General features: G+C 41.4%; 1 protein-coding gene across 6 annotated transcripts; it reads left to right on the top strand.

Moving 5' to 3' along the window:
- Positions 1-522: 522 nt before the first annotated feature.
- LOC105015684 (zinc finger protein DPF3) lies at positions 523-22311 on the top strand. Of its 6 annotated transcripts, XM_020054410.3 has the most exons (13): positions 574-602; positions 823-839; positions 1089-1207; positions 8579-8739; positions 8925-9032; positions 11849-11973; positions 12239-12334; positions 15593-15656; positions 16199-16240; positions 16869-16994; positions 17387-17515; positions 17623-18430; positions 20716-22311. In XM_020054410.3, the coding sequence occupies exons 2-12, from the start codon at positions 831-833 to the stop codon at positions 17781-17783; spliced, it is 1140 nt and encodes a 379-aa protein (XP_019909969.2). In that variant the 5' UTR covers positions 574-602; positions 823-830; the 3' UTR covers positions 17784-18430; positions 20716-22311. The 6 variants fall into 6 exon arrangements, with proteins under 6 accessions (XP_010877313.2, XP_010877314.2, XP_019909969.2 ...); XM_010879011.4 differs by lacking the exons at positions 823-839; positions 1089-1207 and having other exon boundaries at positions 523-602; XM_020054409.3 differs by lacking the exon at positions 574-602 and having other exon boundaries at positions 835-1207.
- The last annotated feature ends 221 nt before the right edge of the window (positions 22312-22532 follow it).

The following is a 22532-nucleotide window of genomic DNA, read 5'->3' as shown; positions in this document are numbered from 1 at the left end:
TGTTCCCTTTTTCAACCCGGAAAGCTTTAGTTTTATTGCATTGGTGAGAATAAAAAGTTGCCTGAAACGATTTAAGAAGTCTGTATGATCAACATGGTGGATATTCAGTTGCCTATAATGTAAGTACAGGTAGAACTCTTTAAAATTTAGGGAGTTTTATTGAAGTGGCCCGGAATACACCAGTCTGTGGCCTGTCATGTGAGTAGGGAAGGGTGATGAGGGTCGATCACCCTTCATTAATCAAACATTGTTCTGGTCTGTCATCATGGTGCATTCCCCCGAAATACACATTGATATTGTGCTATTCGTCAATTTTGTTTTGAGCAGACAGACAGCCATGTTCCAAAATAAATCAACATAAACTGAGCAAAATAAAAATGCATATCTGGACGTACGGGCGAGATAATTGAACTCCCTCACTGTTTTGACGGTTTACCCTATGGCCACGCCTTAATCATGTATACTGTGAATGTATTGGCTAACGATTTCACGCCAAGCCCTGGTTGGTTGATTCTTTGCAGGTTTCCCTCAGAACTGCAAGACGCTGATATTGCGTTACAGTGTAGCAAAATGGCGGCTGTCATTCAGAACCCACTAAAAGCGTAAGTAATTTGACAAATTGATAAAATTCTATGGCGTTACTTTGTTGCTTATACTTGAATTACAAGGATCCGTAATTTCACGCAAATACAAGACGCATGCAAATTAAGAATAATACTGTCGTAATATTTTGTTTATTCTACTTGCATAATGTGCTTTTACCAAAGTATCCTGCTTAGTTTTTTTTATATACATTTCTGCTTATATTTTACTGTACTACAGGCTATGATATGCGAGTGGTAAGCCAATATAAATTGCATATAGGCCTAGCCTTAACATTACAATTTATTGACTCCCATCAGAGACGCTTTGACCCACATTTTAATTTTATTAAAAATTCACTACAAAAGTGATTGAACATGCATTGTGTTGTGATGATGACGAGTAAAAGACAATTACCTTAATGTTTTAATCGGTGAATATGCTACATTGACATTCCGATAGTCGTGTAGTTGGTGTGAATTGTCGACATGTCAACTTTGTCTCAGAGCGCAGACGTGGTCAGGACCAGACCCGGTAGAGCAAGGGACGGAGGCATTTTACCTTTGCATGCCTTTCCTTACGAAAGAGAAGTGACAGCGAGAGCCCCGGGATTTCATTTGGAGATGTATGGCCTTATGTATTTTGCAAAGCCTGTGCCATAATTTCTGTTACCATTTGCTCTGTGTGCTCCACCTAAGTATTGTCTACAGATTTTGCCCTTTGTTTTGTCCACTACTCCATAAATATATTTAGAAAAAACATATGTAAAAAAAAAAAAATACTATTCTATTGCCAGAAAAAAAATCAAGAGTTAAAGATAAAAATAATGGTCAGCTTAGGAGTTTATACCCAGGTTTTTATTGAGTGGTACTGCCACCTTTTGCATGAACATAGTTTTTTTTTTTTCAAATAGTCAAGGCCTACAGTACTAGTAGGCCACTTTGTTATTAAAATCCACGTTTGTACACTGGCACGCTAGTGCTGGGGGTTGGAGAAGGACAGCTGAGGTATGACTAAACCTTTTGGGCTGTGTTAAGATGGTGAGACTGTCTTGAGGTGAAGAATGATAGTTGTAACTTGACTGTGCCTTTAAGTGGAGGAGTGGTGCAGATAAGCCTGGTCCAGGATCCTGCGCCCATCTGTCAGGAGATGCTCGAAACGGGAGGAAGTGTTGGGCAAAGACAGCCAGGCAGGAGACCCATCTGCTCCTCGGTAGAGGTACCCTGGCACCCCCATGGGCAATACAGGATGAAGGCAGTGTGCTTGTCGCCCACACCCCCCACTTACATATGAATGCCATCCTTATTATCTGCATGAATTAGAGTGAAGGGCTCGACCACCGATACGCATAAAGGATAGTTTGGGTTCATCATTTTGTAGCTGGGATGGTTCCATGTTGACTAGTTTGAGAAGTTGCCATTTTATAAAAATTGTATGGGAAATATTTTCTAAACCACTTATTGCTTGCATCCACTTTGTCCTTGCGGTCATCAACCTATTCATTCTATTGAGCCTGAAGCTGCTGCTCTCATATAGAGGATTTAACATTCAAATGTGGAATGTCTCCTCGCTATAAGCTGTGCTTAATGAAGTGTTTCAATCTGCTATAATTAGCCACTGTCTCGGGTTTCAGACTTCATCTCACACGTTTGTCAGATTATAATTAGTCATACTTGACACTAATTGGATGTTGCTCATGTGGACCAGTTTGACCTTTTTTATTTCAAGATTATTCTCCTTTGAGATGAGGCAAGTGAACTGGGGAATCTGGTTGGCTTTGTTATAGAGAAGGATATGGTGGTGGTGGGTGTAGCCAAAATGTTGCTCCTCCTACTCTGTGTGTTGGTTCCTGTGTGCATGCGGGAGAGACAGAAAGAAGTGGTGTCATAGCAAAAGATAGACTCTACAACCTTCTGACGAAATAGAACTCAACATATTGAGTCTGTGTGTTATATCGGTGTTATTTCTGAAGACGTCTAGTAGTTATAGGGTTGATGTGTTCTATAGGAAATCATGTATGTCACCATGACATTACTCTGTGCTTGGCTTAAAGTGAGTCATGAATGCATAGAGGTATAGGTCCTTCATCTGGTTTCCTTCTGGTCGTCGTCCTCCCCCTGTCCTACTAATGGTTGCTATCGGGGGGCTGTTGTCAGGATGCAGTCTCTCTCTCTAGACCCTCCAATCTTGTTGTACTGCCGCTCTGGCTTCCTGTAAAGCTGAGATGCACCTGTGGATAAAAAACAAGACATATGCCTGAACTGATCGCAAAAGGCAGAAATGTCTGCAGATAATTTGTAAGGAATGTTTTTTTCCCCCTATTTGTCGGAGAATGTATGGCTTTAACTGAGTAAGGTTTTAACTGGGTCTCCAAGTCTAAGCCAGGTGAGTGGAACATGCCCTCATGTTGACTGCATCTGAGATGATGATCAGCCTACATTTATTCTCTTATTTTGTCCAGCTCTCTAGTTGGCCCAGAGGCAAACTCTAGGTGAAGAGTCCAGATGGGTTTTGGGATAGCAGTACAAGAAAATTAATGTTCGGGATGTATCAACTCTTTTAGGTGCAGCTGTGTTGTCGATCTTGTGTTGCCAGACACCAGTCTTGTAACAATGCTATCTTATTTCGAACATTCTGAAATGGGGGGAAAAATAACTTTCTCCAGGGATCGTTCTCTTGAGACAAACAACTCTCACAACAAATTACAAGTTTAGGGAGACTGGTTTTAAGCTAGGTAAAAAATACAAAGTAAATGGCTGTCTCAAGCGCTCATCGAAAGGCAATGATGTCACTTTCCTATGAGTACTTAAAAAAAAAAAAAAAGAAGGTAGAAGCTAGCTCAAAAATAGCATTAGTTCTCCGTTTCATATGTGTTGAATTGCAGGAAACGGGCTTTAAAATAGCAGTATTTTCTCAGTTCTGTGAAAAAAGGGTGTCAAATGTTCTTGCCCCGAGCATAGATGAATTTCAGCACATTGCTAACTCCTTTTTTTTTTCCAAAAAGAATATTGCATTGTAGCAAATTGAGGGTAGTTTCTCATTTACATTTTTTAATTGCATTTCTTTTTGTGTTCTTTACCATTTGTAAGCACTACATGATTTTATATTAATCTTATTTATTTTTCCACAGTTGGTGGGTCAAAAAGCAAAACAGTTCAGGAGCGCGTGTTCTTGACATTTTTAGGATGTTCACAAACTCTGGGGGTTGTAAAAGAAGGAATTATTTTAAAAACTAGTGTCTCTCTCTCTCTCACTCGCACACACTGGGTCTCTCGCTTAATGTGTGTTTATGTTTTGCTGACAGGGCTGGGTACAGATATTTGACACCCACAGTTACGAGGAACACAGTGATAGAGGCCCCAGCAGCCATGACAGGAGCACCGAGATAGAGGCCTCAGCTGCCATGAGATTTGCTTTTAGTTTCCCACTCATCTTTTAGATGTCGTGCACATTTGAGGGAGGCCTGCCCTTACACTAACTCAGCTGAGCAGTGTCTGTATCTGGCAAGCTTTTGATATTTCATTTTACTGTTGGAACAAGTTTTCAACCACTTCAATGTCACAACAAAGCCCTAAATAACGGACTGTGGAAAAAAAAAAACAACAACACAGAAGGGGAAAAAAACAACATGGTGAGAGCAGAGGCCTGAGTGCGAGGGAGCGGGGGCTATCACCTCCTGTGCTGTTAGACGTTGAGGCTCATCACTTGTTGTGAGTGTTGGAGAGCTCACCTAGACCACTGCACCTGCTCCACTGTGAATTGCAGTAGGACGAAAGACAGGTGCTGCCTCTGAGACAGTTAACACTTCAACAGAGGGTGCTTTCAACGTGACTGACTTCTAGCTCGTTATCTGTCCCCCTGGCTGTTTTTGTCAGACATATTACCCTCCACTGGAGCTTAAGAGAAATGATCTATGTACAGCATTTCCATTCACGTTACATGGTAATGGCTGCTGCATGTGTGGTGTAGATTTAAGCTTCTTCAAGTGTTTGTTTGGTAATAGCCCATTTACTGTATTGAAAATGGTACAACTTATGTAGATGTCACTGCTGTATGGCATAAAACGTTGAACCAGAATTTAGTGGCTATGATGTGTTGACACTTTATGGTCCTAAGAACATGGCGTGCTTAAGTTCAGGTATGCAGGTATAGGAGTCAAAATAATAGTCAGTAGTCTAGTCTTGAGTTTGTGTTAACTCTGTCACTCACCGCTCAATCATGTTTTCATTATTCTATGAAACACTTCAGGTGAGTGATTACCAGTCGGACGCTGTGCATGGGCATGAAATGCAGTCTGAATATTCCTATGATGCTCAGAATCCAGTTTCATAGCCATAGATGTCCATGTGTGAGTTAACCTTCTCTATGGAACTTTCACAAAGTCAAAAACATCTTTGGCAATATTATCTTGCCTACTGCATTAATTTAAGAAGGGGGAAAATGAATGCCAGCTGCTAGTTATTTTGCCATCTTATCTGATGGTTAGTCCCTCTGTCTGTGTCATTCTCTGTCTGTTTTGTGCTTCCCTTCCTTTCCTTCTCTCTGGCTTTCTCTCTTCCCTGTTCTTGCCTTGTACCTGGGACTGTTTACTCTTTACAACCACACTGACACGCAGCCTCTGTGGCAGGATCCTCAAACACTGTGGCTTTGTCTAGCAGTGCAGAGCCTTCCTATTTGTGAGGGACAACATTCCAAACATGTCTGTTTATCTGCTCGAAGTTGTCTAATCAGAGAGTATGGGAGAATGAGCGGATAGGTTCATAGGACAAGGAGGAGCAAGAGAGAAAACAAATATGGGCTTCATTGCTTGGCTCAAGCACTCCTCCTCTCTTCTCCAAGACCACTATCTCCAGTAGAGACTGGGAGAGCTATGACTACAGTGTCTCATTAGCCTAAGTCTGTCCAAAATGGCTGCCTGAACAATTTGTAATTGAGAACATGTGGTGAAAATTGAAATTGCTAAATGGGTTGTTGCCATGTTCCAAAGGCTGTCTGCCACTGCTTTATTTTGAGTGGAAGGCTGAGCTACGCATTACTTTAAACAGGCATGTTGCTGCTGTTTGTGTTTTGATTTAACACATTTATCCTTATCTTTGATATAGTCAGTTTTCTAAGTGATACTGGAAAATGTAGGTTTAAAAAAAAAAAAAAATGCTTATTTTTTATGTCTCTGTGTTCAGTTTGGACATTTTTAAAGATATGAAATTATTTAATCTGACACTTTTCTTTTAGCTTAGTCCAATTTCTGGGACACTGAAAGCTAGCTCCTCAAAAGCAGTAAAAGTTTGGGAAGGCCAGACTGATAATGTGTTAAATATACAGGTGTTTATTAGATAGATGGACTTGACAGGTTGAGTTGTTACCTCACCCTCCAACACGCACACCAAAAATGAAATGTATTATTTGGGAAGGCACACACCTGTCTATAATAAGGTCCCACAATTGAAAGTTCATGTCAGAGCAAAAACCAAGCCATCAGGTCAATGGAATTATCCTGATAGCCTGATATAGGACTTTGTGAAGGCATATATCTGGGGATGTGTGCCAACATATATCTGCAGCATTAAAAGTCCCCAAGAACACAATAGCCACAGTGGCAATTATTCTTAATTTGAAGATGTTTGGAACCACCAACACTCTTCTTAGAGCTGGGCCCCAGGCCAAACTAAGATTAACCTTGGTCTGGGAGTTGATCGAAAACCCAATGGTCACTGACAGATCTCCAGAGTTCCAGTGAGAAGATGAAAGGACCTTCCAGATGGAAAACCATTTCTGAAGCATTTCAATCCTCCCTAAAAGTTTGGGCAGAAGACACTCCTCAGTAATAGACCCATGACAGCCTGGTTGGAGTTTGCCTAAAGGTCTCTCAGAGCACAAGATTTTGATGAAACCAAGTTTGAAATCTATGGCCTGAAGCCCAGATGTCATGACGGAAGGAAACCTAGCCCATAGTATGGTGGTGAAGCCTAGCCATTGAAGCATGGTGGTGGCAGCATAATGCAGTGGGGAGGTTTTTCATCCCCACTGCATTGATTCTGGGAATATAGTCAGTATCGAGGGAAAGCGGAGACAAGTACAGACAGGCCCTTGATAACAAACTTGCTCCAGAGCGCTCAGCACACACCTAAGACAATGCAGTATGTCTTTGGGACAAATCTGTGAATGCTCTGTATTCCCTCATCCTGCTGTTTTTGCATAGAGATCGATAAAGAGATTGAACGTTGTGTCTTTTCTGTAATTGTGTCTGGGCAGTGCACAAAGAGAAACCGATATTGCGACTACAATATGGTATTGATAACTTCTGAGTAGAAAAGCAATCCAAATCTAGACATTTTGCAATATCCCTTTAAAACATGTCTGTGCTAGCGGCTTTCCTGAGATAAATTATGCAGATGAATTAGCATGAGGCTTGTGGCAGCGACCGGAGGTTTGAATGTGAAATATTTTCCTTTCACAGTGAGTATTATTGGTACCCTAACGGGCTGTCAAAATCCCCGGCAGTGGAAAAAGCTCTCATCAACCTACCTGATCACTGAAGAAATGTTAGTACTGTTGTTGTTCTTTGAATGGGTTGTAAATCTTCTTTAACAAGGGCAAGTCTCAACCATTTCCAAATTATTGCTCAAATTTTAATTATGATACCGTAATTGTAAATTTCTTGGTGGAAATTTAAAGTTGTTGTTGGGCTTTTATTTTTTTTACTTTAGTCATTGGGTGTGGTTTTGCATACAATTTTAAAGGAAACATTTTTGTATTGATGATGCCTATATGTTAGTCATGAGAATCGCACATTTTCTGATGCCTTAGCCTAGCCCAATAATTCCCCTCACTGATTAATTTATCTAAATAGAAGCCAACACTACCTACTGTGCATCAGTCATGTGACTGTCCCAAAGGTCATGATGATAGGTTAGGCTATTGTGAAATTCATTTAAGCTTGATTCTTTGACTTGTGGTTAGCATTGTTCTGACTAGCCTCTTAAGGCTATTGCACTTGGTGGTGATTGTACTGTCGTCCTTGTGATCAATTGGCTTTCATGTAACCTTCCATTGCTAACTCCCTGAAAGCTTTGTTTGACCACCCATGGCTAGCGCTTATTATCTAGTGTTTAGTCGTGCTTAATGGCTAGATGCTAGGCACCTAACATTCTCCTCAGAGCCAATCCAGTAATGGGAGAAGAAACCAGTTGAGGTCAAAGAGCACAAGAAAGCGAGTACCTTTTTCTCTTTGTTGGAAAGCCTAGCTCTCTACAATGCATCCTAACCAGGGGGCATGATGAGATATGGCCTTATCAAGACTGTTATCCTGATTTGCACTCAGTCCGGTTCTTAGGGAACAGCCCTTGACCTTGCATCTTTGATTGTATGCTAACAGAGCAGTACAGAGGGTTAACAGAAAAATTGTGCTACCAGACACCATAGTTGAAACCAGCCATGTTTAATGGTGATTTGGTGAAAGCTGTGGTATATCCGACTGTATACCACGGATTTGACAAAACTGTTAATGTTTATTAATGTTCTTATGTCGTTAACCAGTTCGTATGACCAAAAAATGATAAACCATGTGTGCTTAACTATTGCTAGTGTACACTGGCTAAGTGCTGTATCCAGGCCCCCTGTGTTGCATTTTCTGTAAGGACACCCCTTTGCTGTGGTATATACAGCTATACCGCTGAAGGCTATGTTTATGTATGCATATGGTTTATAATCTGTCTGAAAAAACGGTGATCCTCCATCTTGTTGTTTCTTTTGGGATGGGTTCACCTCTATTATATGTGATCAAGCCTCCATGGCTGAATGTATGTGACAGTCACATACAAGTTCTCCCCTTAGGGATGTTTCCAGTAGTCCAGGGAGACATTCCTGAAATGAATTGTCTGGTTAGTTACTAATCTGGCCATTGGTTCAATTTCCCTGTCTTTACCAGCCACATAACCGACTGTATGTATGTGCCAACCACGTGTTGTTGACCTCTGTCTGGATGGTCTCCCTGCAGGTTGGGTGACCAGTTCTACAAGGAGGCCATTGAGCAGTGTCGCAGCTACAATGCCCGTCTGTGTGCAGAGCGCAGCGTGCGCCTGCCTTTCCTGGACTCCCAGACCGGCGTGGCACAGAACAACTGCTACATCTGGATGGAGCGCCACCACCGTAGCCCTGGTGTGTGGAGATAAAGAGGCTCTCCCTCCTCTGTCTGTTGGGGCCATGATGGTGGTTTACTAAAACGGTTGTTCAGTTGTTGAGGTTTAGTTGATGGAATGTAATCCGTGCTTAAATATCCCTATGCCGACTTCCACAGACATGACCTGTGAGGTGTGAGGTCTTAATTTGTTGTCTGCCTGTAGGAGTGGCTGCTGGTCAGATGTACACATACCCCGCTCGTTGCTGGAGGAAGAAGAGACGGCTGCACACTTCCATTGACCCCCCACTGCGCCTCTGTGGCCTCCAGCTAGGTAACTGAAATACCAGTGCATTCTTCTCTCAAACTCCTGAATACCCCCGGCTTTTGTCACCCAGTCTATTATCTTGTTTTCATTTTTTTAACTGAAAGAACCCTCATTAATGGGGTGTCCCTGATGGAAGAGGAATGTTAGTGTACACACTCACTATATTCCAGTGGTCAGGTTTACCTCTCCCTTTTCTAAATGTAAACCCTCCAAAACAGTCTTATACCTGAATAGACATTCAGGTAGATGTCGTTTTATTTACCCAATGTCATTATATATTTACTCAAGTTGACTGCTGCTGAAAAACAATGCGCTCATTTGGTTTTGGTGTCAGAGTACACTTGATACTTAATTTGGAAAACCAACGTTTATCTCATTAACCTATTCACCCATGGATTATTGTCATATTCTAATGCTGATTTGAGAGCTCTTGTTGCGCCAACTGCTCCCAGACACAAGCCCTGTGCACAGCTACAGACAGGCACAGCGCGTGGTTGTGATTTGGAGTATGGATGAGATGTCTATTTAATATAAAGTTGAAAATTGGAATTGAATTAAAATGTCTGTGCAGGATGTCTAGTCTATACCTGTGATTTCAGAATGGAACGTGTGTGGTTTGCAACACGCAATGCATTTTTCCACTGAGACATCTTTGAATCAAACAGGTGTTCCATGCTACAATTGAAATGGAAAAAAATACCAAATACATTTGACCACTTAAATTTTTTTTAGACTAAATGGGTTTGGCCCTAACCCATTTGCTCTCATATTGCCCCACACAAGTCATTCCACCCATACATTTTATCACTACACAACTCAAGTTCATGTCATCATTTGCTACCAATCTTAATCCTATTTGTAAAATATTATTATAATTTTTTTGTATGGTTGTCATGGATTTTTTAAAAACATGTCTTCTAATTTATCTGTAGGGGTCTTGTTAGAAGAGTAAATGTATTGATATGTAGAGCGGTACAAATGAAGAGCCTTTGTTTTACTCACACTTTCTATTGTATTGTTTTCACTGAGCCTTTGTCTGCAAGAGACCCTACTCGAACAGTGACATTGTGGTACCAGTGGTTGTGATCTGTGCCCAGTAGTATCACTAGCTGGCACGGCTCTGCCTGCTGGTTTCAGACTCCACTGAGATGGTCCTGTAGCTGGGCAGAGGTAGCTAGTGCTGCAGCCCGCCAGAGTAAGTGTTGCTGGCTGTCTGACTGCCGGCAGTAGAGCTGCATGCAGAATCAGCTCCCTGCTGCTGGCTGCTTGCTCTATTTTTAGCCTGCAGCTCCCATGGGGGAGAGGCTGTCTAGTCACCGTGAGTTGAAAGTCAACGTGTGCATTTACAATGGTGAGGGGACTTGGCTTGCATGAGCTGTCAGAGTAGCTGGCATACATGTGGTAGTCCGTATCCCTGGCTCTCCACCTCTTCCTACTCACTGCCTTACAGTACCTCTCATCAACTGCTGAATGTTAGCAGCTTAAGAAGAGAGACTGTTAGATTTCACGTGGTGGGATGATTGAAGGTATGATAAAATGCTTCAGTTAAGGCTATGAAGTCTATATTCATTTTTAACATAAGGCTACTGCTGAATGAAATCCTTGGTTTCCATCCAACTGGCAAAAGATGTTCATGTGAGTGTTCAAAAATCTCTACTAAAAAGGTGAATTGTCTCTCTACACACACAGCTACCTTTTTTGGCTTAAAGTACAATGTATTTCAGTTGCTTTTTCCACTCTACCAATAGTGTTGTAACAAAGCGCCTCATTAAATAGCACGTGCTCACTCTGGTTGTGGAACTGGCTCTAGCCAATATCTCCCAACTGTACTACTGTACATGATGGCATGATTAGGATTTCACCCGTTCACTAGGGAAACCCTATTGTTATGGTTTGTATTTTTCAAAAGTCTCAGTCCCCCTGACACCAAAATAAGACGCTGTGCAATTTCATCAACCTGGGAAAGGGGGAAAAAAAACTTCTCAAGCCTAATAAAGCTGTAAGCTTTCTAGTTTTAGTTTGTAGGACCACATTATACTTTAATTTTACATGGTAGTTAATCTGTCACTGTGCCTACAGCCATCTCCACCACCATTTCTTGCACAATAAAATTTTCCAGAAGAAATTGTCTGAAATGAATACATTTGTACGTGGTTTTCTTTGTGCCGCATGAATGTTATATCCAGCCAATTTAAGTCTTTTAGCTAATCCATTCACTAGTTTTTGACCCCTCTCAATACAAGAACTCTATGTTCGCCCAAGTCAGTTAACCCCTCTTAAGTCCATGTATTTTTAAGTAATGCTGCAGACAGTGTGAACTTACACTAATCAGCACGTTTTGATTGTTTGTCTCACTGCCAGTCCCCACAACTCTGGTCTTTTCAATCACCATGCTGTACTCGCTCAGCTACGCAGGAGTCAGTGACTACAGTGGGTTTAGTCACAGCCTTGTATTAACTGTATTGAGTGTGAAACAATGGCATGGTATCCCTGTTAGCATGCTCTAATTAGCAAGCTTACATTAGTCTAGCTTTGTACCACAGCATTATGGATTGGACAAATCTCGGTCATCTGCTGAATGGCGACATAAGTTATACAGTAACCTCCCCAATGAAGGGATTTGGGATTTATAGCGGTTTTCCAAAAAAAGAAATCAAGCAATCCATATCTTCCTGGGTAGACTTGGTGCTGCATGTCAGTGTCTTTAGAGTAAATGGTATTCAATGTCTGTTTGGATTAATTTGACCGGCAGCTCCTGGGTTGCATTTATGTTGTTGTTTTTTTTTTGTTTTTTTTTTATAGTTGTTTGTATTTCTATCCAGATGGAGGACTCCCGGGCAAGGATGCGCTTCCCACACAGGGCACCACCTTGGAGGCACTTCTCAGAGGGGAGGGCCTAGATAAGAGGAATAACTCTAAGGATGAGGAGAGCCTCCTGGAGATTCAGGTGGGTCGTAAATAAATGTCAACCCAACAGCTTCTGAGGGTAGTTACAGAACTCCCTGAAACAGTATATTAGGGCACACTATCATAATGCATTGCAAATATGCTATGCAGATACATACCTAGTGGTGATGTTTATTGCCTTATCATATCCATCTTTACTGGACATTGTTCTATCAGCTGTTGTTGTAGTTTGTGAGTGAGTCGTGCACACTCTTTGACCTCCAGTCCAGAGATTGACCTCCCTAATCCCTTTTCTCCCACCATAGAGGGTTTTAGAGGCTGATGCAGCCGAGGATGCTTACCATGATGGAGAAGACTATGAAGTGGACACTCCCAAAAAGAGAAACCGAGGAAAAGGCAGAGTAAGTGTGCCACCAGAGCATATACCAGTACTGTAGCAAACTACTGCTAATGGATACTGCCCTAGTTCATAACTCATTCATTGATTCTGTCCCTCACTTGTATATTTGCCTCATTATCTATGCATCTTTGCTGCAAACACTTCCTGTTGTCTGAACAGCCTACCACACAGTTATGGAGACAGATCTGAGTCTATTCCTAATTCACATTGAAACAAGTTTCACATATGGGATTCCTTAAACATTTTTGCATTCTTAAGATGTGTAATGCAGATTTTGGAATGTTTTTTCTCAGGATTATTTACCCATCAGTTTTGTGATTGGCTGTAATATTGCCTATTAACCCCCTCACTCCTCCAGATAGAAGAGAGATTATTTCCAGGTTTCATAAAATGGACACAATTAAATTTTTATTTATCTTTGAGAGAATTTCTTAAATATTGCACTAATCTGAATTGCTGTGAAATACAGTTTTAAAAAGGCTGGGTGTCTCTGTAAAGCACTTAGTGACAACTGCAGTTGTAAAAAGGGCTATATAAATACATTTGATTGAAAAACTATGTACAGCTGTTTTTAAAAGTGGTTGATGAAATCGAAAGTAAATGTGAAGAATATGTAGTGGGTGTCTACATGTAGTGGGTGATGGAAGATTTGTTTTGAAAGGAGCATAATGATTACATGTAGGAAATCCCACCTTTTTAAGTACTCTTTTCATACTGATAGTGTAATCCTATGGTCAACTATGAACCAACCTGTTCTAAGAAACCTTTCATACTAATTGTTACTATAACAATTCATGTTAAAGGAAACCAACTACTGATTTACCAATTAATATGCGGCCAGATGTGAAGATGACTCATCCCTGTACACAAAATGTTCCATTGGTTTTCATAGACCAACAGTTCTGATTTACATTTTGTTTTGGAAATGTGAGCAATGAGAGGACAGACCACAAAACAAAACTGTTCACATATGATTGCCAGCAAGTTTCAATGCACCTGTAGAAATGTGCTTATTGTTTGTTGGCTGCTATTTTATTTAATTTGTTCTTATTTTATTTGTTCACATGTTCAAAACCATGTTTTTACTGTTATGTACGGTACCTTCACTTTCTCAATTATTTTGTCATACAGTAGACCATTTCTTATTTTAATCTTTCTACACACAATACCACAATGATGAAGTAATTTAGAAATTTGGACAAATTTATTGAAAAAAAGAACTAAAATGTCTTATGCACATTAGTATTCTAAGCCTTTTATTTGGTGCTTTCCACAGCTTTGATTGGTCTAGGATATGCTTCTTCCAGCTTTGCATACCTACTCACATTCTTCCTTGTTGAACCTCTCACCCCCTGTCAAATTGAATGGGGAGCATCAGTGAACTGTGATCTTCAGGTATCCCCACAGAGTCCCTGCCGCTGAGAAATATCCCCATAGCATGTTGCTCCCACCATGGTTCACCGAAAAGGTGTTATTAGCTAGGTGATAAGCAGTACCTTTTAAAGCCAGGTGTAGCACTTGGCGTTCAGTCCTAATGATTTGATTTGATCTCATCAGAAAATATCCATGTCATATGCATTTTACTAAGCAGTGATTTCTGTGTAGCTGCTGTACCATAAAACTCCATTAGGATAGCTATTGTGTTTTTGGTCGCCTCCTTTACCAAGGCTAGTCTTGACCCGTTACTTAGTTTGGCCAGACCGCCAGCTCTAAGAAGAGATTTAGTGTTTCCAGACTTCTTCAATTTCTTCCAATTTCTTTGTAACCTTTCCCAGATGAAAACACTTTAATCTGGAAAGTTCTGGAGATTTCCTGGGACTTAATGGTTTGTTTGTGTTCTTACATACGCTCAGTTGTGGTACCTTATACAGTTAGGTCCGGAAATATTTGGACACTGACACAATTTTTATTATTTTAGCTTTGTACGTCACCACAATGGATTTTAAATGAAACAACCAAGATGCACTTGAAGTGCAGACTTTCAGCTTTAATTCAAATGGTTAAACAAAATTATCGTATGAAACATTTAGGAATTACAATCATTTTCATACACAGTCCCCTTATTTCGGGGGCTCATGTAATTGGACAAATAAACACAATCATAAATATAAACACAATCTTTGTCGAGAATCCTTTGCAGGCAATGACTGCTTGAAGTCTTGAATGCATGGACATCACCAAACACTGGGTTTCTTCCTTTGTGTTGCTTTGCCAGGCCTTTACTGTAGCTGTCCTCAGTTGTTGTTTGTTCATGGGTCTTTCTGTCTTAAGCTTTGTTTCAGCAAGAGAAATGCATGCTCGATCAGGTTGCGATCAGGTGATTGACTCGGCCGTTGCGGAATATTCTTGTTCTGCAGTGGCTGAGTCACTTCTTTGCCTTAAGATACTCCTGGGTCAAAACGTGAATGACATCACAGTGACTCGATCCCCAGAAAGACGCTCAACATTTCTGTCTCTTTGCATACTGCCTTAATTGCCGCCGATGATTAATAAAAACGAGGCGTTTCGTCCGGCGGTTGCCTGTTCCGGTGTGTAAGCCCCTTAAGGATGGCCTGTTTCACATGCACTGAGAGCACCTTTGAGCACATTTTCTGGTTTTACAGCAATAGCTTCCAAATGCAAATGCCACACCTGGAATCAACTCCAGACCTTTTACCTACTTAATTGATGAAGAAATAACACCTGTCCATTAATTAGCTTTTGAGTCAATTGTCTGATTACTTTAGGTCCCTTGAAAAAGAGGGGGCTACATATTAAAGAGCTGTAATTTCTAAACTCTTCCTCCAATTTGGATATGAATTCCCTCAAATTAAAGCTGAGAGACTGTATTTTAAGCCTGTAATTCATTATTTAACTGTAACTTGAACATATTTTGGTATACAGTCAAAATAAAACTTGTTTGTGTCCAATTATTTCTTGACTTAACTGTACCCTTCTAATTAATGTCCAGTCAATTGAAATTGCCACAGGTGAACTCTGATCAATTATTAGAGACATTTTAAGTATGATCAAATTACATGATGCATTTGACCTTAATTAGGAGTATCTTGGCAATGGGGCTGAATACCTATGAGCATTTAAGTTTTACATTTTAAATAAAGTGGCACATGTTTCTTAACTTGTTTTTACTTTGACATTCTGGGGTATTGTGTGTAAAAAAAAAAATCCAACAAAGTCCTTCTAACATGTCAGTTTCAACTAATGCATTCCAAATACTCCATATTCAAGCTCATTGTACTTTTTCTTCTTGTCCCCACAGGGTCGGGGTTTAGGGCGCCGGAGGACAGAGATTGATGACCAGGACAAGCCATACAGCTGTGACAGTAAGTAGACAAGGAATAATTAAACGTACTCGCTTATCTGATCAATTGTTATGATATTATCCAGTCATGAGACATTTGATCTCCACTTGATGTGGCTGGTTTTGTAAAGGTCATTCTCCTGAAGAGGGAGTATGTACTGCCATGCCTCAGAATGCTAGTTATCCAAAATTGATATTGATGTCTCTGGTCTGTTGTTTCTTCAAAGGATTAAGTGTTATGGTTGCCTCTGGACAGCAAATCATTGATTTATCTCACAGGTCTTAATTCAAACTGAATGAAACCCTAACATACTGTATCAACATTAGAGATTATAGACATTTAGTTCTGTCTTGGAGAACTTTATCAAATATGTCTCAACAAAGATGAATAAGAAGCACAGAGGTGACAGTACAGTTGTGACTGCAACTTCTCAATAGTCCATTAGTAAACCTAAGCAGGGTTAATGGATTGTCTCTTGTTGTGGTGACTGCGTGACGCATACTTACTTCATTTTCTTTCTTTTTCTTTTTTTTTTTTTTTGCTTTGTGTTTTCTCTGTTTCAGACAGATGCAAACAAAAGCATAAGTCAAAAACCACGGCCTCAGGTATATGGACTTGTTGCCTTTTTACTGGTATTTTAGGACATTTGTGGTTTTAATGTAGTAAAACACAGTTGATTAATTTATTCCCAGGGATCTTATTGGTGTATCTTCACTGGTGTGCTGTACATATGTTCCAGTTACCTAGACAATGAGGCCACATTGTCTGAATTTTGTAACTTTTCTTTCTTATTAGCTTTGTGTTTCCACATCCGGATTAAGCTTTTCCCTGAATGTGTTGCATATTACCGAGTAGGGAATCCTGTGTTATCATTTTCTTTCTTCAACAGATTTTGGATCCTATCAGTCTATTTACATACTACAGCTTTTTCTCATGGCATGTTTTTGTTTGTCTACAAATATGACCTTATTTGGCACACTTGAAGATTAAATAGAGCCATGTTGCAATGCTAATGCCATGAATGCCTGTGTTAGTGGTTATGGTATTTTTCCATAATGTTTAAATGGATCATAATGTTTTCAGAGCAGTGTTTTCAGAGCAGTGACGGAATCATTTAGATTTAAAGGTTTGATTATGTCCCCCAGTGTGTACCTCTGAGAAAAGGTGACATGCAATTTTTCTGTCTTTCTTTGAAAGGAAAAATGTAACATCCTTGTTTTGTTGCTCTGTCAGTCTGTGGGAAGCGCTACAGGAACCGTACAGGGCTGAGTTACCACTATACCCATTCCCACCTGGCAGAGGAGAGGGAATCCGAGTCTTCCCGGTCACCCTCGGCACAACGCTCTGAGCGACACAAACGTAAGACACTAAGAAATAGATTCAAGCCCTCTAAAGTGTCACTTTCATTGTCACCACCAGAAACGGCAATCTGCTAATTTTTATGCCGTTGCTATTCCTAGTATGTGATCTGCATTTTCATATAAGCTTTGGTGGGGCCATTTAGCCGGAGTAGGAATAGCTTGAGAATTGGGAACCATGATCTTAAAGTTTCAGCTCCTCCACTTCCACTACTTAACTGATATCGGTCTTCATTAGTAACAAAAATATTTTCATGAATCACTGTAATGTCAGCCTTGCTTTGTGAGTACTTTTGAATGCTTGTTTTACTTTCATAAATGTTGTTCAAATGCCTAAATGCTTGGTTCAGGGGTTAGTATTTCAACTAGGCAACTTTTGTTCATCCTTTGCAGGTCAGAAGGGTCCTGACGGGACTGCTGTCACCAATAACTACTGTAACGCATGCTTGTGCACCCCAGGCTCCAACAGGCAGAGGGGTAAATCAGGGGAGAGGGGTCCCTGTTCAGTCTGTCGCCACTCCAGTGAGTACCACACAAACCATGGTTGTGACTAGGCTTCACTGGTTTTCCTGCTGTATCCCTCGTGTGCTGCTGTCAGCATCCTCATTCTGTCATCTTTTTGTTGTTAGCTGGCCGCCCAGAGGAGGAGGACTGCAGGCCGTTTGCTGGGGCGGAGGAACTGTTTGGCACCACCTCCGAGAGCGATACATCCACCTTTCATGGCTTTGAGGATGATGAGCTTGAAGAACCATCGTCAAATGGCAAGGGGACATCCAACCGATACAGATAGAGAATAACTTTCTAGGTTTAAAGACTATTTTTAATATGGATAAACTCCGGCAAAAATCTGCTGCTTCTTTTTAAATGTTCTTGTTGTTTTTGTGGATAGCACAAGTGATTATTTCAAGAGAGATGCAAGAAGTGTTATTTTATTATCTACTGAACCCTGTTTAATAATTTATGAACGTGTTTTTTTTTTATATCAACTTTGAAAGCAACAAGCAACTGACAGTGTTTCTTGAAGAGTTGCTCTCCTTGTGAAATTGAAGGAAGAATATTTTTTGCTATACCCCCCCCCCCCCTTTTGCTGGAGCAGAAAAGGCAATTCTTATGAACAAACACTGGACAATGTGGATATTTTCTTTTCTAGTGATTTGCCAGAGGAAATGAAATCCAATAATTTATCTGAAATTTAATTACTTAAATGATAAACTGGATGAGGAATGAGTGTCATCTCCAAAGTCATTCCTCGGCATGTTGATGTCACTGGAATCACCAGACAGTTGGGAAAGTATTTAGATCACACTTCCACTGCTCCTCTGGGTTATAATAATGTGAAAATGAAGGAATGAGTGAAGGAAAGAAGGTTTGACGTGTTGATGAAGCAAAGGGCTATGAAGACATACTAGAAGCAGTGAATGGCCAGCTGAAAGCAAGGTAAGCACTGACGTCCTGTTAACACACTGGTTCTGTACTTTCTTAAGTTCTAATGTGTGAGATGTATTGTCGTCCTAACTTTGTGTCAGACAAACTCATGGATACCATTTTCCATGAACAGTTAGCATTAGCTTAGTGCAATACTTCAAGGTACAGCAAACGGGTACAACAAACATTGACTCAAAAAATCTAAGGACCTAACAACTAAAAGAATGCTGGGTGGTTGGTTGTTAGTCTTGCTGAGATGTGTATTAACACATTGCTTTAAATAATACATTTTACTAATAATCATAATTATCTCCAATATGCTTTCTGTTTTCTCAGATGTACAGACAGTGGGATGTGAAATTCTATGTACCCCTTGCACTTTTTGCTGCCATAAAATGTTCCCTCAAATAGAATTACATAGTTTTTTCCTGTAGATCTACACAAACTACTCCCTATTTTTAAAGTGGAAGAATGTTCTAGAAAATGTTCACCCCCACCAAAAAATAAACAGTTAGAACAAAGATGGCATGAAAGCAAGTATAAATCTCTTGCTGAAAAATAAGACTCTGTTAGGTTCAGAAGAATGAGGTGGGTTTTTCTCCAACTCTGCTGTCCCTGCCAAAGACAAGTCTTCCCATAACAAGCTGTCACCACAATACTTGAAAACACTGAGGGATTTCTCTGCACTGGATTTAACCCAAACCTGTATTTAATTTACGGCAGAAAGTTGAACTTTAACGGCCTTGTTGCAAACCGAATGGATGAATTGGTTTTTTAAGGAATCCTACTTTTCACTTTAATATGCTAGCAATGTGGAATGAATGTGATATTGATCCCTATGTATTATTTTCAAGTGTGGTTTTGGCAGAATCAAGGGAAGGGTATGCTTGTCACCAGCAGGGATTGAGAAATGTGTTAGGATCAATGGGAATATGAAAGAAGTCTGCCTCCTATGAAAACCTAACCATGCAATACAACTACAGGTTTTGGCAGAAAAGTTGAGAAAATGTCTACACCATATATGAACCAGATCTGTTGTTTTTCTTGAGTCTCCTTACCTAAATGTCCTTAAAAATGCAGACGCACTGTTTGAATATTGCTGTCTATCGATGATACCCAATCAGCTGTACTAACATATGCATATGTTGCCCTATGAGTCAATTATACACCGATCAGCTGTAACATTATGACCACTGACAGGTGAAGTGAATAACACTGATAATCTCGTTATCATGGCAACTATCAGTGGGTGGAATATATTAGGCAGCAAGTGAACAATCTGTCCTCAAAGTTGATGTGTTAGCGGCAGGAAAAAGTGGTTCAAGGATGGAAAAGCGGTGAACCGGCAACAGGATCATGGGCAGCCAAGTCTCAGTGATGCACGTGGGGAGCGAAGGCTGGCCTATGTGGTCCGATCCAACAGACGAGCTATTGTAGCTCAAATTGCTGAATAAGTTCATGCTGGTACTGATAGACAGGTGTCAGAATAAACAACACATCGCAGTTTGTTACGAATGGGGCTGCGTAGCTGTTGACTAGTCCGGGTGCCCATGCTGACCCCTGCCCACTGCCGAAAATGCCTACAATGGGCACATGAGCATCTGAACTGGACCACGGAGCAATGGAAGAAGGTGGCCTGGTCTGATGAATCACGCTTCCTTTCACATCACGTGAAACACATGGCGGACACATGGCACCAGGATGCACTATGGGAAGGAGGCAAGTCAGTGCTTTGGGAAATGTTCTGCTGGGAAACCTTGGGTCCAGCTATTCATGTGGATGTTACTTTGACATGTACCACCTACCTAATCATTGTTGCAGCCCATGTGCACCCTTTCATGGCAACTGTATTTCCTGATGGCATTGTCCTCTTTCAGAAGGGTATTGCACCCTGCCACAAAGCAAAAATGTCTCAGGAATGGTTTGAGGAACACAACGAGTTCAGGGTGTTAACCTGGCCTCAATTCCCCAGATCTCAATCCCATCGAGCATCTGTGGGATGTGCTGGACAAACGTGTCCGATCCGTGGAGGCCCCTCCTCGCAATGTACAGGACTTAAAGGATCTGCTGCTAACGTCTTGGTGCCAGATACAACAACACACCTTCAGAGGTCTAGTAGAGTCCATGCCTCGACGGGTCAGGGCTGTTTGGCGGCAAAAGTGGGACCTGCACAATATTAGGCAGGTGGTCATAATGTTATGGCTGATCTGTGTATGTAGCACTAAAACAAAGTTCTATGTCTAATGATGAACCACTCTTTTGGTTCTGACCCACTCTCCCATTTCTGTCTGTCGTAGGAGGAGCATGGAAAGAGGATCCACAGAGCAATGCAACCAGCGAGGAGTGCAACCCTACACCTACACCTATGTGGCTTACCGTCACAGCCGTCCATCCTTAAATCCAGCCAGCCAGCGTCCACATCAGCCCCTTTTCTGATGATCCCAGATGGGATGTTTGAAACGACTTGTTCCACATCCAGTGACTGTCCTCCGCTGCCATGCACTGTGCTAGACAGTACCTATCCTATCTGGGAAAAGGTCATTGCTGTGGGTTCCTCCTCTACGGCCGGGTCCACCATACCCATGGGATCCAGTAAAACACTGAGACATCATTAACTTACTGTGACAGCCTGTGACACGGGTGGGAAAGCGGCTCTGACAGCCATGATGACCCAGTGACCTCACTGGAACCTCTCTGACCGCTGACCCCCACCATAACAACGGTGCTGAACTTCCTCCGCCACTAACACAGCAAAACCTCTGGAGTACCTCTGCGCGCTCTTGTCTGCTCTTATCTGCTCTTCTCTGTCGCTCTCTTTAACGTGTTCCTTGAACGGGTCAACCAATTGTAAGATGAGTTTTTTTATCCCTTCCATCCAAGCGTTTGAATTGTTATATTCCTTTGCTTTGAACAACATTGTGCTTGGGTTGTGAGTGTCATTTTGGTGGTTGGTGGAGTTTTGCAGTATATCCACCAATTATTCAGATTTGGTTTGTTCCGGCTTCTTGAAGATAATTTTGTCCTTCTACTGTACCTACTACTTCTCAGGCATATGATTTGTATCGCTGTTGATTCTTCTTCTCTCTGCATCATGATATAGTATCAAGCCACTCTCCTGCCTGCCGTTGTTGTATTCCATCGGTCAGATACAAAAATATATAGCTGATGAGTGTTATTAAGGGATCAGAATAGAATAGAATGTAAGGAAGACCCTGTGGTGTAGTCACCACAGCGCCATGTCTTATTCTCTCAGCTACTGTAATAACACCTCTGAACTGTGCCCAGCCAAGTTATTGGGTATATTATATTCTCTTCTTCCTCTTGGACACTTGTCATATACCCTTTTCCAGAATGTGTACTTAATGCAAGAAGAGTTATGTACAACCGCAGGAGTCTTTGCACAATAAACTGTAAAACAATTGTATTTGTGGGACACACACACACACACTATGAATCCAAAGTAATCTGTCCCACTGTGTGGTCATTGACAAAATGATTTGTTCCATTAGCTAGTGTCAGATTGTATAGAAATAGGAGGAAAGTGTCTTAAAGAGGGACCAACTAGGCACTCACAAAGGCTGTGTTTTCACAGGGAGCTCTATTCGTTTGACTTGATGTTGGACAGTATTTAAGACATAAGGACCTGAACTGCCTGTGTAAATGCTGCCTTACCCTTACTAACTGTACCCATTAATTATACTGAATTCCCTCAGGGAATCTTACTGTTGTTTCCAGGAAATGATTTTGGTTTATCAATGGCTGGTTTTCATGGTGCCCTCTGAAAGCTTTTGAGTCACTCGTGTTGGGCTGATAACCCTGGTATTAACCCCCCTGGAGTCAGGGTGGCATCCATCCCCCACCCCCCCCGAGTCAGCCTGGTATCCACTCCCTCCCCCACCCCCCCCGAGTCCGCCTGGTATCCACTCCCTCCCCCACCCCACCAGAGTCAGCCTGGTATCCACTCCCTCCCCCACCCCCACCCCCCGAGTCCGCCTGGTATCCACTCCCTCCCCCACCCCACCAGAGTCAGCCTGGTATCCACTCCCTCCCCCACACCCCCCCCGAGTCTGCCTGGTATGGATGAGGTTCATGGTCAGTACTTTACTCTAGTGAC

This window comes from Esox lucius, chromosome 15 (assembly GCF_011004845.1).
Source record: "Esox lucius isolate fEsoLuc1 chromosome 15, fEsoLuc1.pri, whole genome shotgun sequence".
NCBI classification, from domain to species: domain Eukaryota; kingdom Metazoa; phylum Chordata; class Actinopteri; order Esociformes; family Esocidae; genus Esox; species Esox lucius.
The sequence above is the reverse complement of the archived record's forward strand: the minus strand, read 5'-3'. Positions and strand labels throughout refer to the sequence as shown.